Below are 21,194 nucleotides of genomic sequence, written 5' to 3'. Positions count from 1 at the left end.
TATGAGGGAGGCAGAACCTTCAGTATCAGAGAGCTTGAAGTAACTGTTTATTGAGACATGGAGGGCTATGTGATGACAGAGGAAAGTTACAAAAAGTGATGTGATGGCAGAAGCTGAGGTGAGAGAGATTTGAACCTACAAATGCTTGGATCCTCTGTCTTCTTTGTGGGGTATGCTACAAAATGTGACGTCTACAATCTTGTGTATTTGCTGGATGTATTCTTCAGTACATGGAGTATCTAACTTGATGGTGGATGGGTGTTGCAGGATTTGATGTCTTTCTTTGTTTTGTATGCTCCAGGCTGTAAGGTCTCTGATATTTTTGTCAATGTACACCCCAGGACTTGAGCCCTCCAATCTATTTGTGGATGTATTCCCCCATATATAAGAACCAGTATGTTTCTGTATGTGATTTGTAGGTTTTGATGTGTCTGATCTGTTGGTGAATGTCCAAGGATGTGAAGTCTCTGAGGTGTTTGTGGGTATATTTCCCAATACATGACTTTTTGGGGAGCTCTTTGTGGATGAGTATTCTGGAATGTGTGTCTCTGTCCACTTGGTGTGTCTGTTTTGCTGAATGGAGATCTCTGATCTGTTTGTTGCTGTCTTCCCAGAATTTCAGGTCACTGATAGGTTTTGGATGTCCATCTCAGGATCTGTTATCTGTATCCTCTTTGGTTGCAGGCATCAGATGTGAGGTCTCTGACTTGTTGTATGTTCCAGGATACAAGGTTTGTGAATGGTTTGTGGGTGTGTTTTGCAGGACTTCATGTCTGTGATCTGTTTGAGTGCGTGTTCTAGGATGTAAGGTTTCTGATCTGTTTCTGTATTTCCTAGCATGTGAGGTCTGTGAACATTTTGTTACTCTATGTCCCAGGATGTGATAGCCCTTATATCTTCATGTGTATTGTCAAGCATTTGAGGTCTCTTAATTTGTTTCTTGATGTTTGTTCCAGGATGTGAAATCCCAAGCTGTTTGTGGATATGTGTCCCAGGCTGTGTGGTCTCTGATCTGTTTTGGGGTGCATGTCCCAATGTTTGAGGTTTCTAGTCTCTTTGTGGATCTGTTTCCCAAGATTTAAAGTATATTTCCTAGAATATGTGTCTTTCTCTGGCCTTTTTCAATGTATGTCCCAGGGTGGGAAGTATCTGATCCCTTTGCTGTGTACATTCCATGGTATATGCTCTGTGTGACGCTCTGTGTCTTAGGGTCTGAGGTCTCTGTTGTGATTATGGGCGTATGTCCAAAGACATGAGTTATCTGACCTCTTTGGGGGTTTATGTCCCAGGATGAGAGCTCTTTCATCTAGTTCTGTGTGTATTTCCAGCTTTCAAGGTCTCTTACTTGTCTGTGAGTATATGTCCAAGGGTGTGAAGTCTTTGATCTATGTGAGGACCCATGTCCCCAGGTATCACATTTATTTGTGGATGTACTTCAACAACTCTAGTGGTGGTGTGTCTCAAGATGTGAGGATATATTCTAGTATATCCATCAACAGTGTGTGGTGTCTCATCTTTCTGGGGCTCTGTGTCCCAGATCACAAGGTTTTAACCTGTCTTTCTTGTCCTAGCATGTGAGGTCCCAAGGTGTTTTGGGTTTATGTTTCAGGATTTGAGTCTCTGGTCTTTTTGTGGGTGCGAATCTCTCATCCATTCTTTGGTTTATTTCCCAGGATATGAGTGCTCTGATCTGTTTGTGAGTATGTATCCCAGGGCTTCCTTGGTGGCCCAGCAGTAGAAGAATCTGCCTGCCAATGCAGGAGATGTGGGTTTGATCCCTGGGTCGGGAAAATCCCCTGGAGAAGGAAATGGCACCCACTCCAGTATTCTTGCCTGGAAAATCCCATGGACAGAGGAGCCTGGCGGGCTATAGTCCATGGGGTTGCAAAAGAGTCCGACATAACTTAGCGACTAAACACCAAATGCCAACATGTGGCATGCCTGCCTGTATGTTTATGTGCAAATGTTGCAGGGATTGTGGTCTATGATGTTTGTGGTATATGTCCCTGAATGCTGTTTCTCTGAAATACTTGTGGGTATCTCAGGCTGTGTGGTTTTTGATCTTTTTGTGAGTATGTTACAGGATGTGAGGTCTGGTCTTTCGGGGCTTGTACTTCCTAGAATTTGAATTCTCTGAGCTGTTTTTGTATGTCTGTCCCAGGGTGTGAGTTTCCTGATTTGTTTGGGTGTGTGCGTCCTGCGATTTAAGGTTATTCGATGTTCTACATCCAGCATATTTTCTTTGAATTATATTTTAGGGTCTATATCTTAAGTCTCAGAAGGATTTCTGAATTCTGGACTTGGGGGTTCTGAGCTCTTTATGGTCTACATTCCAGGGGTGAGTTCACTGTGTTTTTTGGGTGACTGTCCTAGAGTCTGTGGTTCCTGAGCTCTTTTGGTTTGAGAGGTTCTTGACTTGTTTGGAACATATTTTCAGGCCTCTTCTTTTGGGGAGGCCTCAATCCCAGGGTGTGAGCTATCTGATTCATTAGGGATTTGTTCCCGGGTCAAGTTTTCTGAACTTTTAATGGGGGAATGGGGGGTGCTGTTTAGTGAGTTTTCTGAGCTATTTGGAGGTCTTTACTAGGTGCGTGAAATCTCTCAACTCTGTGGTAGTTTCTGTGCAGAGTATGACATTTCTGAACCATTGAGAAGTCTCTGTTTAGGGGTGAGGTGGCTGAGCTGTTTTGGGTGTCACCCCCTGAACTGTTTTCAGCCCATGTCCCAAGGAATGAGTTCTTGCTGATGTCGGGGGTTTTGTCTTTGGGTGTGATTTTGAGGGGCAGTTTCTGGATACGTTTCTAGAGTTTGGAGTCTTTCTAATGCCTCAGGCCTCGGAGGTGCTTCACCCTCTGTGTCCCAGAGTGTGAGATTTCTGAGCTCTGTATCCCCTTGCTGTTGAGGTCCCTAACTGTTGGGGTGTGTTTCCGAGAGTGAGGTAACTCCTGTTGGAGGAGCCTCCATCCCAGGGAATGGGATCCCTGACTTACTAGGTTTCCAGGGTTTGAGGTCTCTGAGAGGTTTGGGGTTCTTTCAACAGTTTATGGTGTCTCTTGGGTGTTTTGGGGTCCATGTCCTGGTTGTTATGTTTCTGAGTGGTGTAGGGGTCTGTGTCATAGGGCGTGATGTTCATTAATTTTGAGCATTTTGGCATTGTGTATCTGATATGTGAGGTCTCTGGCCTGTTAGCAGGTCTGCTTTCCAGGGCGTGAGGTTAATGAAGTCTGAGAGTTTTTGTCCCACAGTGTGAGTTGCTTGTTTGTGGGCACAGGGAGCCAGGATGTGCTGTGTCTGAGCCGTTTTTGTGTTTGTCTCCCAGGATAGAAGTTCTCTGATGCAAGGTCTGCAAGCTGTTGTGGGTCCATGTCCCAGTTCTGAGGTTTCTCTGCCATGTGTGGCCGACTTTGCCCAGAACGTGAGGTTTCTGGGCTGTTTGGTGATCTGTGTCCATGAGGGTCAGGTGTCTGAAGTCTTCCTGGATACAAGCACAAAGTGCAAGTTCCCTGAGTGCTTTTGAGGTCTGAGTCCAGGGTGTGCTATTTCTCAATCATTTGGCAGTCTGTGTTTTTTGTTGGGGATATTAGCCTAGGGTGTGAGGTTTCTAAGCTGTTTGGGGTCTGTGTCCAGAACATGTGACCTCGGAGTTTTTTGGGGTCTGTATCACAGGACATGAAGCCTAGAAGCTATAGAGGATCCATGTCCAGATTTTCAGGTCTCTGAGCTCTTCTGTGAACTAGAACATGAGGCCTTTGAGCTGTTTGCAGACGTGTCTCAGCGTTGAAGGCTCTGAGCTGTTTGTGGGGAATCTCTGTCCAATTTGTGACATGTCTGAACAGGAATCTGTTGAGTGCGAGGTTGCTGAGCTGGTTTAGTGCCCGTGTCTCAGCAGATGTGGTTTTGGTGTGCCCTACCATCATGTTTGGGATATGAGGTCTCTGAACTGTTTGCCCATCTTTATCCCAGTTTGGAAGTTCTCTGAGAAGTTGCTGGGTCTTTATCCTTGGTTGTGAAGTCTGTGAGTTTTGTGGGGACCTGAAGTCAGACTTTCAGGTCTCTGAGCTCTTTGGGTATGTGGGTTGCAAAGCATGAGGTCTCTTAAATGCTTCAGTATTTCCTAGAATGCCCTGACTCTGAACTGTTTAGAGGTCTGTGTCAGAAGTTGTGGAGTCTCTGAGCTGTGTATAGACGTTTCCCAGGGTCAGAATTCTCTGAACAGGGTCTGTTTCTGGGCCATGGAATCTCCGAGTTCTTTGGAGTCTGTGTCCAAGACATGAGTCTGAGTTGTTTGTGGCACTATATTCTAGGGAATAAGGCCTCTGGAATGTTTAGTGCTGTGTTCCAGAGTGTCTCAGTAACTTGGGGGTCCATGTCTAAAGCATGAGGTTTTAGAACCAGTTAGGGATCTGTGTTCTCTTGGGTGTTTGGGTGGTCCATGTCCAGGGTTTCACAGCTCTGCTGTTTGGGGTGCAGGGGTCTGTCTGGGGCTGTGAGGTCTCTGGGCGGTTTGGGAATAGATGATCAGGGGTGAAGGCTCTGAATAGATTGGGGAACAGTATCGCAGGTTGTGAGGTCTTTGAGATGTTTGTGAATCTCTATCCCCAAAATTGGATGCAGTGTAGGGGGCAGCATTTGCAGCCTCGGGGTTCTTTGGAGTCTGTGTCCTCTAGTTTCAGTGCAGCATGGGTTATATGGGGTTTGTGTCCAGGCAGGATTGCAGAGCTGTAGGGAGATGTGTCCCAAGGTGTGAGGTCCCTGAGGTCCAGGGTCAATGTCCAGGGTGTAATGTCTATGAGCTGTTCGGAGGCCTGTACTTAGATCTCTGAGCTGTTCAGGATCCTGTCGCCTGTGTGCAAGGTCTCTGAAATATTTGGGTACCTATGTCACAGCATGTGTGGTCTCTGAGCAGAACCAAAGGGCATGGGTTCACATTCAGGTTGAAGGATGATGAAGACAAGTATGTATACTTGAAACACCCTTTCTTTATGTTTTATACCCTGGCACATATAGGTGCTCAATAAATATTTGCAGAAAAGCTTCCCTCAGCACATACAGACTTTTCTCTTTGAAAAGCATGGAGGATCCAGCTAGAATTGTGTCATATGTATGGCCAGTGATAATGGTTTGTCCATTTCAACAGCAATGGATTTAGCTTGCTTGTCCAGTGTATGATAACATTTAAGTATAAAGCAAGCTTATCTTAGGTCAGCATGTATGCAGACGGTGGTGCAAGTGGTACACTGCAGGAAATGTTAAATGGCTGAGGTTGGAGGACTGCATTCCTGGGCACCCCTGCTCCCAGCCTCTCATCTCCCCAACCCCCACCTACACAAGGTCTTCAATCCCCACACCTTGGTTTTTTCAGTCAATAACCTGTTTTATTGACGCCCATTCCCAGACTGGGAGGGCCAAGGGGATATACAAGAGGAGAATCAGATTCAGTACAAGCCTGAAGGTCAGTCTGGGGGTGGGGAGCACAGACACACAAAAACAGACACACAGATCTGGCATCTGCTGGCAGGGCACACAGTCTCACGTGGGGACACTGCGCACAGGTAGTCAGGGATGGAAGGCTTCCTAGAGAAGACCTCACAGGGGAAGCAAGGGATGAGGCAGCCATCAGCGCCTTCACCTTTTATACATTTGTGGGCAGGGAACTGAGACCAGAGGACCCAAGGTGAGTGCAAAGGGCTGGAGGGCTAGGAGGCGACAGGGGCTTCCCCTCACCTCGCCACACCCTGGTGGGTAAGCCAGCCCCACCCCATTCTTGGTCTGTGCTTTGCCTTCTGCCACACGGGCCCTTTCCTGGGATCCACCTCCATAGTTTTCAAGGCTTCCCTGAGACGATCCACGTGGACCAGGTGCTCAGCCCAGTGCCTGGCACCTCCTCAGCATCCCATCCATGCACATTTTGTCTAAGTGCTGTCTACAGCCTAGCTAGGTCTTGGGCCCAGCTCTGGGTGCTATCAGCAGTCCTCACGCTGCAGGTTAAGGGCTCCCAGCATCCTTTGAGCTCAAGAGCCCTGGGCACCTTCTAGCTGTTGCAAAGGCAGAGCTGAGTCCCAGCCCACCTTAGTGAAGTGAAGTCGCTTAGTCATGTCCAACTCTTTGTGACCCCATGGACTGTAGCCTACCAGGTTCCTCCGTCCATGGGATTTTTCAGGCAAGAATACTGGAGTGGGTTGCCCACCTTAAGGACAGGCAAAGTCTGGGCTGCCTCTCACTGGCCAACAGGCTGTGGGCATCCACTCTCCTCTAGTGGCATGTGGGTGTCTGCTTCTCAGAGGCACAGCTTTGAAAAGGAGACCCTACAGCTGTCAGGCCAACACCAGCCAGCATGCAAGCATGAGCAGGACCCAGCCACAGCCTGCAGCCCTTGAAGACCTCCCCCCCACCCATTTCACTAGCACATTTCTGTGGCAGGGGAGGTGAATGGACTGGGAATCCTGGGCTCTGGGGTCAGCCTGTCCTGGGAATGCTTCCTCACACCCTTGGGGCAGCAGGGAGAGGGCCTGCAGCAGACCCTTCAAGCTCTGGCCAGAAGCAGGTGCAAAAACAAACGTTTCTACTTTGGGTATGGGCTGAGGCTCAGCCCTCAGACCGCCTTGCTAGGCCATGAATCCCAACTGCAGAAAGTCCTGGTGTTGAAAAATCACTTCTGAAGGTGGGCAGGGGTTTGTAAGTGCAACCCATGGATGGGGCTGGGACAGGGAGAGGGGACTCCTGGAGTCCATCTTCCCCATGGCCATGCAGCCCTGAGCAGGGGGCAGGTGGAGGCAGGCAGGAGGCCCTGGCAGTTGTTCTTCAACAGGAGGGCAGCAGTGGGTAGGTGGGGTGGGCAGCTTTTTAGCCTCCCTTGGTCAGTCTGGCCTCAGACTTCACGGGGCTAGAAGAGGTATTTGCGGCAGGATTCAGTCCCACACTTGCATTCAATGCGGACCCGCTTCTTGGGAGAGCCGGGGAGCCCAGCCAGGCCAAAGTTGGAGTCCATGCGTGTGCTCTCCATGTCCACCGGGTCCACTGTGGAGTCACAGCCGGAGGGGGGTACTTGTTAGACAGAAGGCCAAGATGGAGGGGTCCCACTGCCCTTTTTACCACAGGACCCAGGAGTCTGAGGGGCGGGGAGCAGGTCTGAGATCTGAGTCAGGTAGTGGGGCATAGGGTTGGTGGTTTTGGGCAGGGGCCAGGGCTTCCACTAGAGGGGTGTTCAGGTGTTAGGAAGATGGCCAGGAGTGAGGGTTCTCGGAGGAGGCAGGGAACTGTCGGGGTGACCGAGAGGGTTGTGTCAGACAGGGGTCAGGAATGGAGGGTCACCTGGGCATCCAGAGGGGCATCTGAACTCTCCTGCCAAAGATTCCCCTTGAGTGTCTCAGAGGTGGCTAGTTTGTCAAGAAAGGGACTGGCTGGAGGCCACAAGGGTGTCCAGAGGCTTGGAATGAGGAGGTCAAAGGGGTTAGGAGAGTGAAGGTTGGGGGACTGGGGAAATTCAGACAAGATTGCAATCAGGAGGAGTGTCTCAACTCTTGAGCCAAACATCCTCCCCCAGGAGCCTCAGGAGAAGCTGGTATGAGGGTCTCGGGCTTGGGGTCCAGTGGTTAGGAATGAAGGGATCTGCAAAGGGTAGGCATGAATCCAGGAGTCCAGATAGGAGACTGGGAGTGAGGAAGAGCATCTTAAAGCTCCTTGGGGAGGGGTCCTCATGTCCCATGTCATTGTGTGTCCCTGCCCCCAGTCCCCTGCCACCCCCACCTTGCATGTTGTAATCAAAGGTGAGCTCCTCGCCTGCCCGGATGGTTCTGGTGGCAAAGAAAGCAATGCGGGGCAGCCGCTCATCAAGGTTGTCTATGAAGACGTTGTACACCTGGAGGTTGGGGTCACACTGGGCAAAAAACAAAAAACGGCAGGAGGGTGAGGAGGGGCCCCAGCCTGCTCCTCCCAACCCCCTGCCCACCTGCGGGTACCCACACTGTGGTTGACAAAGTGAGAGATGTTGCCGTAATAGGCGGCGTCCACAGTGTACACATCCTCCACGTAGTCCAGGTCGAAGAGGTAGGTGGCACCCTGGCGGTCATAGATCTGGCCCCGCCGCTCTGCCTCCTCTGAGGTAATGATCTGGGGAGAAGGCCACAGGGGAGAGGAGATTGGCCCAGAAGGTTCAGGAAAGCCAGCAGAGCTCCTGACCCCCATCCTGGCCCCCTGAAGAACAAGGGAGCAAGGAGGCACCCCTGTGGCTGGCTCAGTAGCGACACACAAGGGCTGGCAGCCCTTCTCAGGCCTCTGGATGGTATGGTGAGTCTCTCAATGGTAGGTGGAGGCCGGTCACAAGGTCCAGAAGTGAGAGAGAAACCTCCTTAGTGAGAGACCCACATCAACGGTGAGGAAGAAAAAGACCCAGGGCTGAATAGAGAAGGGTGGGGAGAGTGGGAGTGAGAGGCTGATCCAGGGCAAGAGAGCCTGAGGCACTGAAGGACCAGCACAAGAGAATCAAGCCAGTGCAGGTCGGTGTGTGCACTGTGTTCTCAGTCGTGTCCAACTCTTTGCAACCCCAAGAACTATAGCCCGCCAGACTCCTCTCTCCATGGGATTCTCCAAGCAAGAATACTGGAGTGGGTTGCCATTCCCTTCTCCAGGGGGTCTTCCTGACCCAGGGATCAAACCCACGTCCCTTATGATTCCTGCACTGGCAGGTGAATTCTTTACCACTGTTCCACCTGGGAAGCCTATGCAGGGCAGTGCAGACAGCAAAAAGCACATAGTGAGCACGAGAGGCCTGGGGAAAGGGAGACTGAATGAATGAGAAAGAGACTCAGATACCAGAGGCAGAGTTAGACACACAGAATCTTAATGCAAAGGTCCCAGGTCCAGAGAAAAGGCCAAGACCCCAGAGTCTGATAGCACAAAAAAGAGGTGGAGGCCAAAAACTCAGACAGAGAAGGAAGAGGAAAAGTAAGGAGACGAGAGCACAGATGAGACCACCTCACTCAGGCCTAACACTGTGCACTGCCAACAGCTGGTATTTAAGACAGCAGGAGGCGTATCCTCCTCCCCAGCTGGGTCCCCACCTGTCCTAGTAACCGGACCACTATCCTAGCCCAGCCTGTCCTTGCCTCCCAAGCGCTGGCGATGGACTCCTCACCCCAACCCCCGCCACACACCACCCCTCCTCTCTATCCCTCATGTCACCTCTTCCTGGTCAACCACAGCCTTCTGGTAATCCCCGACCATGCTGCCTCTGGGTGAGGTCCCACCAGTAGCCAAGACTTCCCCTTCCTCAGCCTGGGTGCCCCTAGACCAGGGCCGGCCTCATTCTCCACTCCTGGGTTCTTGCTGCCTATCAGCCACAAGTGCCAGCGCAGTATGCTGCTGACACACAGTAGACACCTGTCATGTGTATTCTGCTCTCTAGCTCAGAGCCCTGACCTCCATCCAGCGGTGGCCCTAAAGGCAGCTCAGGTACTCTCTTCTTGCCATATCCCATCTTCTTCCCTCTCCCTCTGTCAGAGACCACTGCCCAACACTACCCTCCTGCCACACTGGACATAAGCCTGAGACCCACCCCAGCCTCCTTTCTTGCTCATTCTCATGCCAGCCTGTGACCAGCCTCTGTTTTCTCTTGCCTCCTCCATCACCACCTCCAGCCTCTGCTCCATGCTGAAGGCTGATTAACAGCCGATGCACGCTTATCCCCTGGGTCACGCTGCTTACTGCCCCTTACTCCAGCTCCATTCCTTGAGGAACCTGGCTTCCCCATCGCAATTTCTGTTTGTTCGCTCATTCATTCAGTGGATTTCCATGGGGCCTACCCTGTGCCTGGCCCCAGTACTCAGGGGTCACAGCTGAGTGGGGGAGACACAGGACCAGGCTGGTACTGGCCCTTGGGGGTCACTGCTGGGAGAACACAGGGACCAGGCCCGGTCTGACCTTCATGGATCACAGTCGTTAGTGCTTAGAGCTTGAGGGGCAGTGGAAGAGAGATACCATCTAAAGGGAACTGCAGATCACAAAAGGGCTTTGACCAGATTGAAGAGTGGGGACTCTCTCCTGTGGGACAAAACAGGAGTCACAGAAGTATTCTGAGTAGGAGTACATCAAGGTCAGCTTCCCTCCACCTCCCAGAGAACACGCTCTTCCTTCTGATGTCACCTCCCACAGATGTCACTTATCTGTGCAGCCTTCCTGAAGCTCCCGCTCCCCACCCACTGCTGCCTCTAGAAGCCTGGGATCAAAGGGCAGCCTCTCCTGGGCTCATGAGCAGACCAGGTGGTGCCTGGGCTGGTTTTTCCCTTTGGGTCCCTCCCCAGTTTCTATTTTCCTGTCCGTTCTTCCCCTACCTGCTCCCTCAGGCTCCCCATGAGTGAGTCACACTGTAGACCCTGCAGGGCACAAAGGGTTCCTTCTGGCTTCTTTTCAGCCCCACTCTGTAAGGGTTGGTCCACCCCAAAAAAAACCTGGGAGCAAAACAGTCCATGTCCCTGCTCCCTACCAGGGTGACTAGGGAATACAGATGGGCTAGAAGCTGGCAGCTGGGAAAGGATTTTGATGGGAATGGGAACCAGAAGACTCAGAAGCCAGTTGCTGCTCTGCCCCCTCCTGGATATGGGATCCTGAATGTTCTCTCCCTGTGCCTGTTTTCTCAGCCAAATGAAACAAACAAACAAACCCAAACCACAACACTCCACCAGGTCTGGCAGGACACCAGTTTTAGACATTTGGGCCCACTTTACTAGCATGGTGACTCTGAGCACGTTACCTCTCTGTGCCTCAGTTTTCTCATCTGTAGAATGGAGATGACAATAATCCCAACTTGACAGGGGCTGTTGTAAGAATCCAACAAGTTCAGATATGTGAAAGGGGTTTCTGTTTGTTTTTGTGTTAGGAGTGGCTGAGTACTGTAGCTTGTCAAAATCTAACAGGCTCCCATCTTTTGTGTGCCCTTTCCCAAGAAAAAAAAAACTTCTGCTAATTAAATGATGATATGCCATCATTTAATTAAACTAATTAAAGTGAGGTTCACTTTCATTTCAGAGTTGAAAAAAACATGAAGAAAGTGCATGTTTCAGAATGGATAACCTAGGCTATGTTCTCTGGTGGGTTAGGGTGGTGATGTTCTGATGAACGTGGAAGCACAATGGTGTAGGGACTGACAGAGCAGAGGTGGAGAGTGAACTGGGTTCCAGAGTGGAGGGGGTCAGGGGTATGCCCCCGATTATGTAACACCCAGTAGGCCAGCACCATATAATCTAGTAAGATTTCTGCAAAATGATGAATATGCACACCAAGTGGGGTAAACAGACTGCAAATAGGCATATATCTGGTCTGGTTGGCTTTTGTAGCCAGGTAGGCTACAGAAATTTTTGGTTTCTGGGCATTTTGGATGTTCTGAATTTTGGACTATAATGGCTAACGTTGTCTGAAGACTTACTGTGTACTGAACACCAAATGCTTCACACATCATAACTCACTTTAGTTCTTGGAACAAGTCTATGAGGTGGGTGCTATTATCATTCCTGTTACACAGATTAGGAGACTAAGACACAAACAGGTTAAGTGACTGCTGATGAGTGGTGGAGCTGGGATTCAGCCTCAGGCACCCAGACTCCATCCTCCTGAGCCCTCTGCCATGCTGCCTTGTCAGAGTGGGATGCAGGGGGGTGGTTTTGGACCTGGCAGTGTTTGGGGGCCTGTGCTGCCATCAGGAGGCCCCATAGGTCTAAGGATGTCAGAGGTGGGCCTGGAAGTCACTGAATGTGGCAGGAGGGAAGCCAAGAAATACCTTGAAGAGAATGTGGGAAGAGTGAGGATAGGGAATGAGAAGGTCCCCAGTAACTGCCATGTTTATAGCATGGAGGAGTAAGGACGGTAAGGAAGAATGGTGTGAAAGGAGTCGGGCTCGTGGGACCTTGGGGTTGCCAATGAGCTGAAGACTCTTCCTCCTCCTCACCTGTCAGCATCTTCCTGTGCTGCTGACAACTCCTCCAGAGACAGCCAGTGCGGTGAAGCTAGGTACACCCCTGCTCTGGACTTCCTCAGGACCGCTGACTCCTGTGGGTGTGAATGCCACCTCCCCTGCATGGCTACGACCCCTCTGGGCTGTGACATCTCTTCCACACTGTTGCTCTCCCTCTAAGACCTAAATATCTCCATTGGAGTGTCAGGGCTCTGAGGGTGTGGACACTCCCTCCAGGCTGTCAGAGCCTCTTTGGTACACCTGAGCTTCTTGACTGTCACTATGCCGCTGGGGTAAGGACACTTCACTTTCCTGTCAGGGCAGCGTGAGCGTGGACACTTCTTAACTCGGACTGCCAGGGTCCTCTGGAGAGCTTGCCCTCTTCCTTGGGTCGTGCTGGGACATAGACACCTCTTCCTACAGACTATCAGGAACCCTCTGAGCTGTGGCCGCCTCCTCCTTCCTCTAGACTGTCAAGTCCTCCGACACATGGACATTTACTCCACCCGACCCCCAGGATTGTCTGGGGTGTGGCTATCTCTTCGTTCAGACTGTCAGGGTCCTCTGAAGTGTGGACTGCTCAGTCTCTAGACAGTTTCTGTTCCCCCCACCCCCTGGGGCTATGACCCTCTCTATAGTTCTCCAGGGCTTTCCAGGTGGTGCTAGTGGTTTAAAAAAAAAAAAAAAAACCCACCTGCCAATGCAGGAGATGTTAAGAGACATGGCTTTGATCCCTGGGTCAGGAAGATTCCCTGGAGGAGGGCATGGAAACCCACTCAAGTATTCTTGCCTGGAGAATCCCGTGGACAGAGGAGCCTGGCAGGCTACAGTCCGTAGGGTCGCAAAGAGTCAGACATAACTGAAGCAATTAAGCACGCACACATAAATTCCTCAGAACAGGAGCCTCTCCTCTTCATCACTGTTATCACTATAGCCAATGCTGTCACCTCCCAGCTGTATCACACCCCAAGAGACCCACAGAAATACAGAGGTGTTTGGGGCTGTCCCTGTGACAAGGTACACTCTTGGATTTAAATGGTCACGGTCCAGGGATGTTAAATGTTCCCCAACGCATGAGACAGTCCTATGTAACAACTGTCTCACCCCAAATGCCCACCGTGACCCACTTCGGAACTTGCTGTTGCAGACACCTGCTAGTTATTCACCCAACCCCCTTTTGTTTTCCACTTGGGCATATGGCTGAATCATGCTTTGCAGCTGCCTTTGAACTGAAGTAAGGCCCATGACTTGGTTCCAGCCAATAGGTGTGGGCAGACATGATATGCACCATATCCTGGCCCAGCCCATTAGATACCTCCCCTTCTGCCCTGCTCAGCCCACCCACCAGGCAACACTGAGGATCAGAGGCAGCTCAAAGCCACGGTAAAGGCACAAGAGGGAAAGAACCTAGGCAGCCATGCCATTTGGGTGGAAGGATACCACCCAAATGCCCATGTAGACAGTTACAGGAGCAAATGGATTTAGAACATGTGAAGCCCCTAAGATGTTGTCTGGCATGCAGACAGCCTGCCTAACACAGCATCAGCTTTGCCCCAGTGTCCTGCAGTGGCTAGAGGAGGAGGTAGCCAACCCCGCCCCTGCTTCCCGCCCAAGGCAGACTGTGTTCTTTTTGTGCAGATTAGTAAAAAAAAAAAAAAAAGTGCTCCTGGGCAGACACTGCCTGGTGATAAGCTGGACCCTCATGAAATGAGAAGAGGAAGTGCCTTTTCAGATGATGCAATCCTGTGCAGACCACGTGGCCTGTTAAAAGGAATGCTGCCTGGATTTCAGTTCCCACTTACCTCTTTGCTAGGTACCCTTATGAAGTAAACCCAGCTTGAAGGTATTTCAACATGCCTTTAACTACCAGCGTGGAATATGTGCCCCTGCCAGGATGTCCCTCTCACACTCAGGTTACCCCCTCAACACCTTTCCCCCAGGGAAAGCAGGGGAGCTTCGGGCATACAGCGGGGAGAGGCAGGCGCTCAGGGTGGGAACACATAGTGGGGAGAGCCATACACACCCACCAAGCCCTGTCTCCCTACCTCGCCCACGTACTCCATGACGAAACTGTTCTTGCGGATCTTCTCCAGCGTGCGGACACCCCAGCCGCGTCCATCATCCGTGCGGAAGATGCAGAGGTCGTAGCGGATGCCCTTCTGTACCACGCGGTTGGGGCAGTCATAGCCACAGCGGCAGCGGGAGTTGCACTCATAGATGGGCAGCCCGGCTCGCAGGCGCACCTGGCCCTGGTCATTGTAGGCAAACTTGTGCAGTGACGCCCCAGGGCAGCAGCCTCCGGCCGGTGCCCACAGACAGTCCTGGCACTCGCAGCCCACAGCCACCTGGTTGAGGGTGATGCCCTCACCAACACGGTACTCGTTGATGTACACGAAGGCCCGTGGGGGGCCATCCAGGTCCACTTCGTTCTCCACGGTGATGCGTCCCAGGTGGCTGCGCTTGGCATTGAGCTCCTGCTCCCAGCGCCGGAGTGCCCGCCTCTGCTTGGCCTTCTGCACCAGGTAGTTGGCCAGGCTTGGGTCCAGGTGCCGGGGTGGCTTTGACCGGTGGTGCCGCCGGAGCAGCTCCCTTTCCAAGTCCTTGTGGAACTGCTTGAGAATGCGCACACACTTGAGATTCTGCCGTGGTTCCCAAGTGCTCTCGGAGTCTGGGTACCCACGCCATTTTACCAGGTAATACTCCTGTTCCTGGGGGGGGTGGGGAAGGGGTGGGGGCACTGTAAGTGACAGACAAGACCCTTGGGCCAGCTCTTGTGGCACTTCCATCCCAACGGCTGTGGGCAACACCCAAACCGCTCCTTTCCTAGAATGACTCTTTGCAGTGATTAAAAAACATGGGCTTTCAGAGTGAGGCTCACTAGGTTCAAATCCCTCTCTCCACTATCTGTCTAAATCCAACTTTTAATTTTATCTCCCAAACCTATTCCCTCCTGCTAGCTGTTCAGCCTCACCTCTCAGAGTCATCTTTGACTCCTTTTTCTCACACTCCCCACATCCACCCTCAGGAAATCCTTCAAGCTACATCCAGAACCCTACACTTCAAATCTCTGTCACCACCCTCATTGCTCGCCTGGAGTGCAGCAGCAGCCTCCTCACTTGTCCCTCTGCTTCCACCCTCACCCCTAGGTCTGTTCTCCACACAGCAGCCAGAAGGATCTTTTCTTGCCGAGAGGCACTATAGGATAGAGTTTAACTACACAGATTCTACAACTAAACACGTTGGGTACACATCCTGAATCTGCCGCTCCCTAGTAGTGCAAATTTAGGCAGTTATTTAACTTCACTGGGCCTCAGTTTCCTCATCCTGTAAATAAGAAAAAAAGAGCAGATGTTTTTCTAGCATTCATTATGTAGAAGGTACTGTTCTAAGCAATTTATTTGTATTATTAGCTAATTTAACCCTTACAACTCTATATAAGGTAGATACTGCTAATTATCCCCATTTTATAGATGAGGAAAATGAAGTACAGAGAATTGGGTTAAGTTTTCCAGGGTTACACAGCCTGGATGTGAACTGAAGCATTCTGGCTCCAGGCTGTTCTCCAGTTAAAACAGTTGCCATTTTACAATGTTGCTGGTGGGATTAAATTAGTTTCTAAAAGAAAGTGCCTGGCACACAAAGTGCTCAAAACCATTCAGTTCAGTTCAGTTCAGTCGCTCAGTCGTGTTGGACTCTTTGAGACCCCATGGACTGCAGCATGCCAGGGTTCCCTGTCCATTATCATCAAAACCATTAGCTATCATTATCTCCACTCCTGGGCTCAGCATCCCAATTTTTGCAATTGGTTTGTATTCAGAGAGAGGTGGGAGGAGAGATTTATTTAGGGATTCATTCTGGCTCCTGCCCCTCTCAGAAAGCCACTTCGTTTTCCCACCTGTAAAATGGAGATGATAAGAGGGCCTACTAATCCTACATTTTTAAGATCAGAGGAGAAAACTGCTTTTGGAAACAGATGGGGGTAATGGGGGAGGAGGGGGGCAGGAAGCCAGCTTCCTTGAGTCACCTCTGCCCTGGCCACAGTCACCCCAGACTCACGCGGATCTTTTTGTAATCGCACAGGTACTCGACTTCAAAGTCATAGAGGTTTCTCTTGGAGATGCCAAGGGCAGGGCAGGAGAGCTTGGCCAGGCGGCACAGGTCCTGTAGCTGATTCCAAGAAGATTTGCAACACACACTGCAGCCTAGAACAAAGAGGGCCAGAAAGAACTATTGCTGGGCATCCTGATGAGGCCAGGGGTCAAAGAGGACCCCAAATCATCCCTGGGACTTCCAAAGGACTACCTCAGAGTCAGTGAAATTTAATCCACAGGCCTTCCCAATGCTAAGACCCTTCTACAACAAAGATGTGCCACTCCCATCTACCCCAGTGCCCACTGTCCAAGGCTTACCCTGGAGCAGCAGACTTCCAAGTGGTTTCTGATGCACGGATGGTCGTAAAGGAATCTATTCCCCACCCGGACTCCGGAGCTTTAAGCTCCATCTATACCATTCTTTAAACTGCCTGCAAACCTCCTAGGAGTTCAGGACCTAATTGTCCTTCTCCCCACTTTGCAAAAGAAAAAGCACAATCACCATCTCAGTAGGGTGCACTGTCCCAAGGTGGGTGGGTAGGGATGGGATTAAAGCCTCCAGGGCACCAGACAAAGGCATTAACTGGAAAGACTGGTCCATAATCTCATCTGTAACTCCTGGTGCCAGATGTTTTAGAATCCAAATTCCTTTTGGGGTATTTTACAAGTGAAGTTCTAGGTATATCCCCTACATTCCCTAATACAGCCCTAGTGTGGTCAAGGGCATCAACCCATAATCAAACACATTAACAGTTCTGCAGAAAAAGTGTGAATTTTCACACTGAATAAGAGAAAGATGCAAGATAGTGGCAGTGATAGCCTAATTTTGCCACTGAATGACACCAAATTTAAGGTTTCAGGGCTTTTTGGATTTTGGAATTAAGAATAAGAGACTGTGAAGTGATATTAGATTACAGGAAGCTTCCCCAAATGATTCATGTGGGTGCCTTAAATCCATAAGATATATTTTTTCAGGCTGCATTTTGATTTTCTATCTCATTCATATTTCTCTGAGGGGTAAAGCTCGCCCAAAGGAGTGTGCTCTGAATTCAAGGACAGAACAAATAGGTTGGGGGGGGGGTACCAAAATTTTTCAGGACAGATTTTTTAATTTAAAAGGCTTCTTTTGGTTCAAGGCATATTCTTAATTGCTGTGCTTTAGAAGCCATTTTATCAAATCATTTCACAAAACCCTTGTTCCAAATGTAATCAGTCAGTCCTCATCCTGTTTGATCTTTTAAAAATGTTTAATATTTTCTACCTTCCATTACAAAAACCGAAACTCATGGTTAAATACTCTAGATGTCAACCTACAAATGTACAAGAGCTCTGCAAAATTATTACGTGTGCATTTCCACCCCTCCTCTTAAGACAGGCCTAGTGGAGACTCGGCCTGTGCCCACGCCTTCCTTTCCCTATGATGCCTCTTCCCTTGCAAAGTTGCATTTGAAGCCCCAACTAATGTGATCCCAACTCACATATGTTGCTGTCTCTGCACTGACCACAGGTGGACTCTCCTACCCTCAGAGCTCCCCCTCACACCTGTGGAACCCATCCTCCCCGCAGCTTCCCTCATCCAGAGGGGCCCACCTTCCCCAACACACTGAGTCACCCGTCTTTGCCTGCGCGTGAGGGAGCCCAGCTCTCCCATTAGGGAAGTCCTCTTCCCCTCTTCCTGGGAGAGTTCTCTCTGCCTCAAATCCTTCCCCCGTCACGCTGCGAGCAGATACCCTCCCCCTGAAGAATCCCCTGTCCCCCAACTCTGAAAAGGAGGTCCGTCCCCTTCCCTCCCCTCCCCTTCCGGCGTCTCGCGTGGACACCAAGAGGGTAACGGTCACCGGCGGCCAATTTTCCCGCGCGCGGGCGCGGCCTCCCCCAACAAGCCCCCGCGCGTGCGCGCACCGTCAGGCCGCAATCTGCGGCGCGCGCCCCCCTCTCGCGTCCCCACTTAGCCCCGCGCCCGCCGTGTTCCAAGGCACGCGCCCCCTCCCCTCAGCCCCGCCCAGCCCCGCGCGCCAGGCCCGCGCGCCTCGAGCCCCAGCCTTTTGGCGCCGACCTTCCGGCTCCCGGCCCGGTGGCCTCGGACGCCGGGGGCCCCGAGTCCGCGACGCCACCCCTCCAGCCCACCCAGCCTGCCAGCGGGCCCGCGTCGCTGCCGCCACTGCTTCACCTTTTAAATTTTCCGCCATCTTTCCCCACGGCTAACGACATTCGGGCCTAACCGGCCTCGCGAGAAGAGAGCTCGCGCGGGCGTGGCCGAGAACGCGCAGCCTATTGGCCGCGCCGCGCAGCGAGCAGCGCCTGCGCGGACCAACCGGCGAGCCGTGACGGGACCCCTCCCAGCCACTCGGCTCGGTCCCGAAGGCGGGTGCTCGCCAGTGCTTTGCGAGAGTGCGTCTGAGGGGCGGCAGCGGCAGCAAGGGCGGCTGAGGTTGCCGGAGGCCGTGCCCGTACGCCGGTCGCCCTGCCCGTACGCCGGTCTGTCTGTCACGCTGTCAGCCAATCACGTTGTCAGCTAGCCTCAAGAGGGGATTCTCCGTCCTGTCAGACCCCCAATTACCGCCGTCAGTCAGTCCGTCACCATATTTTAACCCCAAGCAGTCCGTGACTCCCCAGGTGGACTGCCGCCGCATACAGCTGCTCGGGCAGTCGCCCGACTGAAATCCATTACCACTACCACTGTCTCATCCGACCCCCGCCCGCCATTCATGCTGTCAGTCTGTCAGTAGCAGCATCCATTCTTGATTTCGGGCCAGCTGCGAGGCCCCCGAGGCAGACAAATGGCGTTGACAACAGCTATGCTGCTGTCAGCCAGCCTGCCATTCCCTTCATCACACCATCAGTCTGTCCAGTAGCCAGGCTCTCCATCTACCCTGGCCCTGGGAGCAGCTCCGAATCCCCTGGGGGAAATCATCTGACCACCGCCCAGGAAGCCAGCTTGGGCCATCTGGCTGGCTGTGATTATGTCAGGACAGGCTGTCATTGTCAACATCGAATGTAGCCCTGTCGTGTGGGCTACACTCTCCACTGTCAGCTGGTCACTCTATAATTCTCTCAGGTTCCTCCTCATTCATGCCATGATCAGGCAGTTTATTACACCAGAGAACGTACTCACAGCCTCTAAAGCCTTCAGGCCACCTGTCAGTGGCCAGCAATCTGTCATTTCTCAGGCAAGGCATACCCTTCATTGGTAGGTCAGTCAGCATTCTCTGACCCCCGGGGCCCTTTAGGGTGGATGTGATTCTGTCGGTGGACAGCCGTGGTTTCAGGCACCTACATTGATTTTTCAGTGGGCCAGCTGGCCTGTGACTCAGTCTGCCTCTCCTATCAGTCAACCAGGTAGCCATTCTCAACATCTGACTGAGCACACGGTCTGTCAAGCGTGCTGTGATTTGTTCACAGTAGACAGTCAGTCACTAGATATAGTTGCCTATCAGGCAGCCACGGATCTGTCCATCAGTCAACCTGAAATTCCCTCAGGGTAGACCTCCTTTAGGAGCTTCCCAGGTGGCTCAGTAGTAAAGAATTTGCCTGCCAAGGCAGGAGATACAGGTTTGATCCCTGGGTTGGGGAGATCCTCTGGAGTAGGAAATGACAACCAACTCTAGTATTCTTGCCTGAAAAATTCCATGGACAGAGGAGTCTGGTGGGCTGCAGTTCATGGGGTCACAAAGAGTAGGACACGACTGAGCAACTGAGCAGATCTCCTTTACACATCCCCAGACAGTGTAACATCCAAACGCGCTCTCTGGCCAGGTGTGATTCCTAGCAATAGTCAGCCCTTCACAACATCTGGCTACCCAGGCAGGCAGCAACAGCACAGGTCATCAGTCAGTCAACCTGTAAGTCCTTCAGGAGGCTGCCTCTCTTTTGCACCATCAGGTCATCAGCCCCAGCCCCTCCCAAGCAGGCTGTAATTCAGTTAGAGTTTGAGTAGCTTACAGTGTCAATAAACCACACTGTCAGTTCCTCAAATTGCCCCTCTCCCTGTCGCTCCATGCTTTATGTAGTCAACCAAATAGTTATTCTGTGCCTGCCAGTCTAACTGTGAGCCAGCTGGAGAAATGACTGGTCAGGATGAAGTTCCATTAGCCCCTGCTTGCCATGGGTGGAACAGTTAACAGTGGAAGTCTCACCGTGAATTCTTCTCTCCGTTATTACTTCTAGAACAGTCAAATGCTGGTCCTCACATGACCTCAGTCTCCCCAGGCAGGCAGGACCTTCCCACTCCTAGGAGCCAGGAGGCCTGTCCAACCCACAAAAGTAGTTTAAGGCATGAGCTCTTTCTTTTTCTTTTCTTTTTTTTTTTTTTTTTGGCATGACCTCTTTCTGCCTGAATCTGGGGAAGATGTAGTGGTTTACAGGTGTTGGGGACCATCCCTCAGTCTTCCCCAGATAGGATAGTATAGTGGGTAAAGGCTTGGATTTTAGAGCCCAAATACCTGGGCACAATCCAAGCTCAACCCTTCACTAAAGTGTGGGACCTTAGGCAGTTTCTTCATCTGTAAAACCTTGGTTGAGTGACCTTGGGGTAGGTATCTCTTGCTCATCTGGAAAATGAATCTTTCTGGGCTAGCACCTTTTTAGGAGACCTCAAAGTAAGAAACGACCCTATTATTACTGTGTCCTACACCCAGCCGTTCATCTGTTCACTCAGCATTAATTTAGTGCATACTCTACTGTAGACTACATCTCCCAGTGCAGGGCCAATACAAGATTTTATCCTTTCCAAACTGCACAAGTTTGACTGGCTTTTAATATAAACCTCACAATGGAGTGTACCACACATACAGAAAAACAAGGAGACCATGGGTGGTGACCCCGTGTAATGAGTTTCACAAATGAACATACACGTGGAATTGGAATCCAGGTTAAGAAACAACATTGTCAGCCAGGGCCCTAGAAGCACTTAATTGTTTAACATATCCAAAATCAGACTGTCTTAAAAGCACTGATGGGTCATAAGTTAACTGGAAGTACTTTCTTTTGGTCTTTTTAAGCGATATAGAATAATGGTGCATTTTATAATCAGTGATGACTCAGGATCAGCGATACCCAATAATAACAATAGTAACAACAGCAGAAACAGCATCTCATGTTTATAAATGCCTACAAGGAGCCAGGAACTTTGCACATACTATCTACTTTCATTCTTGTCA

The 21,194-nt window shown here is 51.1% G+C and overlaps 1 protein-coding gene across 1 annotated transcript; it reads right to left on the bottom strand.

The window, feature by feature from the left end:
• Positions 1-5,349: 5,349 nt before the first annotated feature.
• On the bottom strand, positions 5,350-18,383 carry SUV39H1 (SUV39H1 histone lysine methyltransferase). The gene is made up of 6 exons (XM_061410000.1): positions 18,206-18,383; positions 16,001-16,146; positions 13,990-14,652; positions 7,963-8,109; positions 7,747-7,876; positions 5,350-7,017 (listed from the first exon to the last, which is right to left on the bottom strand). Exons 1-6 carry the CDS (start codon positions 18,222-18,224, stop codon positions 6,884-6,886), a joined length of 1,239 nt encoding a protein of 412 aa, XP_061265984.1. The 5' UTR covers positions 18,225-18,383; the 3' UTR covers positions 5,350-6,883.
• Positions 18,384-21,194: the final 2,811 nt, after the last annotated feature.

Source organism: Bos javanicus, chromosome X, assembly GCF_032452875.1.
Source record: "Bos javanicus breed banteng chromosome X, ARS-OSU_banteng_1.0, whole genome shotgun sequence".
NCBI lineage: Eukaryota > Metazoa > Chordata > Mammalia > Artiodactyla > Bovidae > Bos > Bos javanicus.
Note: the sequence above shows the minus strand (reverse complement) of the source record. Positions and strands in the feature narration are given on the sequence as shown.

Bases quoted from the DNA above. Each gene is read 5' to 3' on its own strand.
- SUV39H1 (XM_061410000.1), bottom strand. The intron at 8,110-13,989 runs GTAGGGAGACAG...CCTTCTCCCCAG, and splicing joins TCATGGAGTACGTGGGCGAG to ATCATTACCTCAGAGGAGGC. The intron at 7,877-7,962 runs GTGGGTACCCGC...TTTTTTGCCCAG, and splicing joins CTCACTTTGTCAACCACAGT to TGTGACCCCAACCTCCAGGT.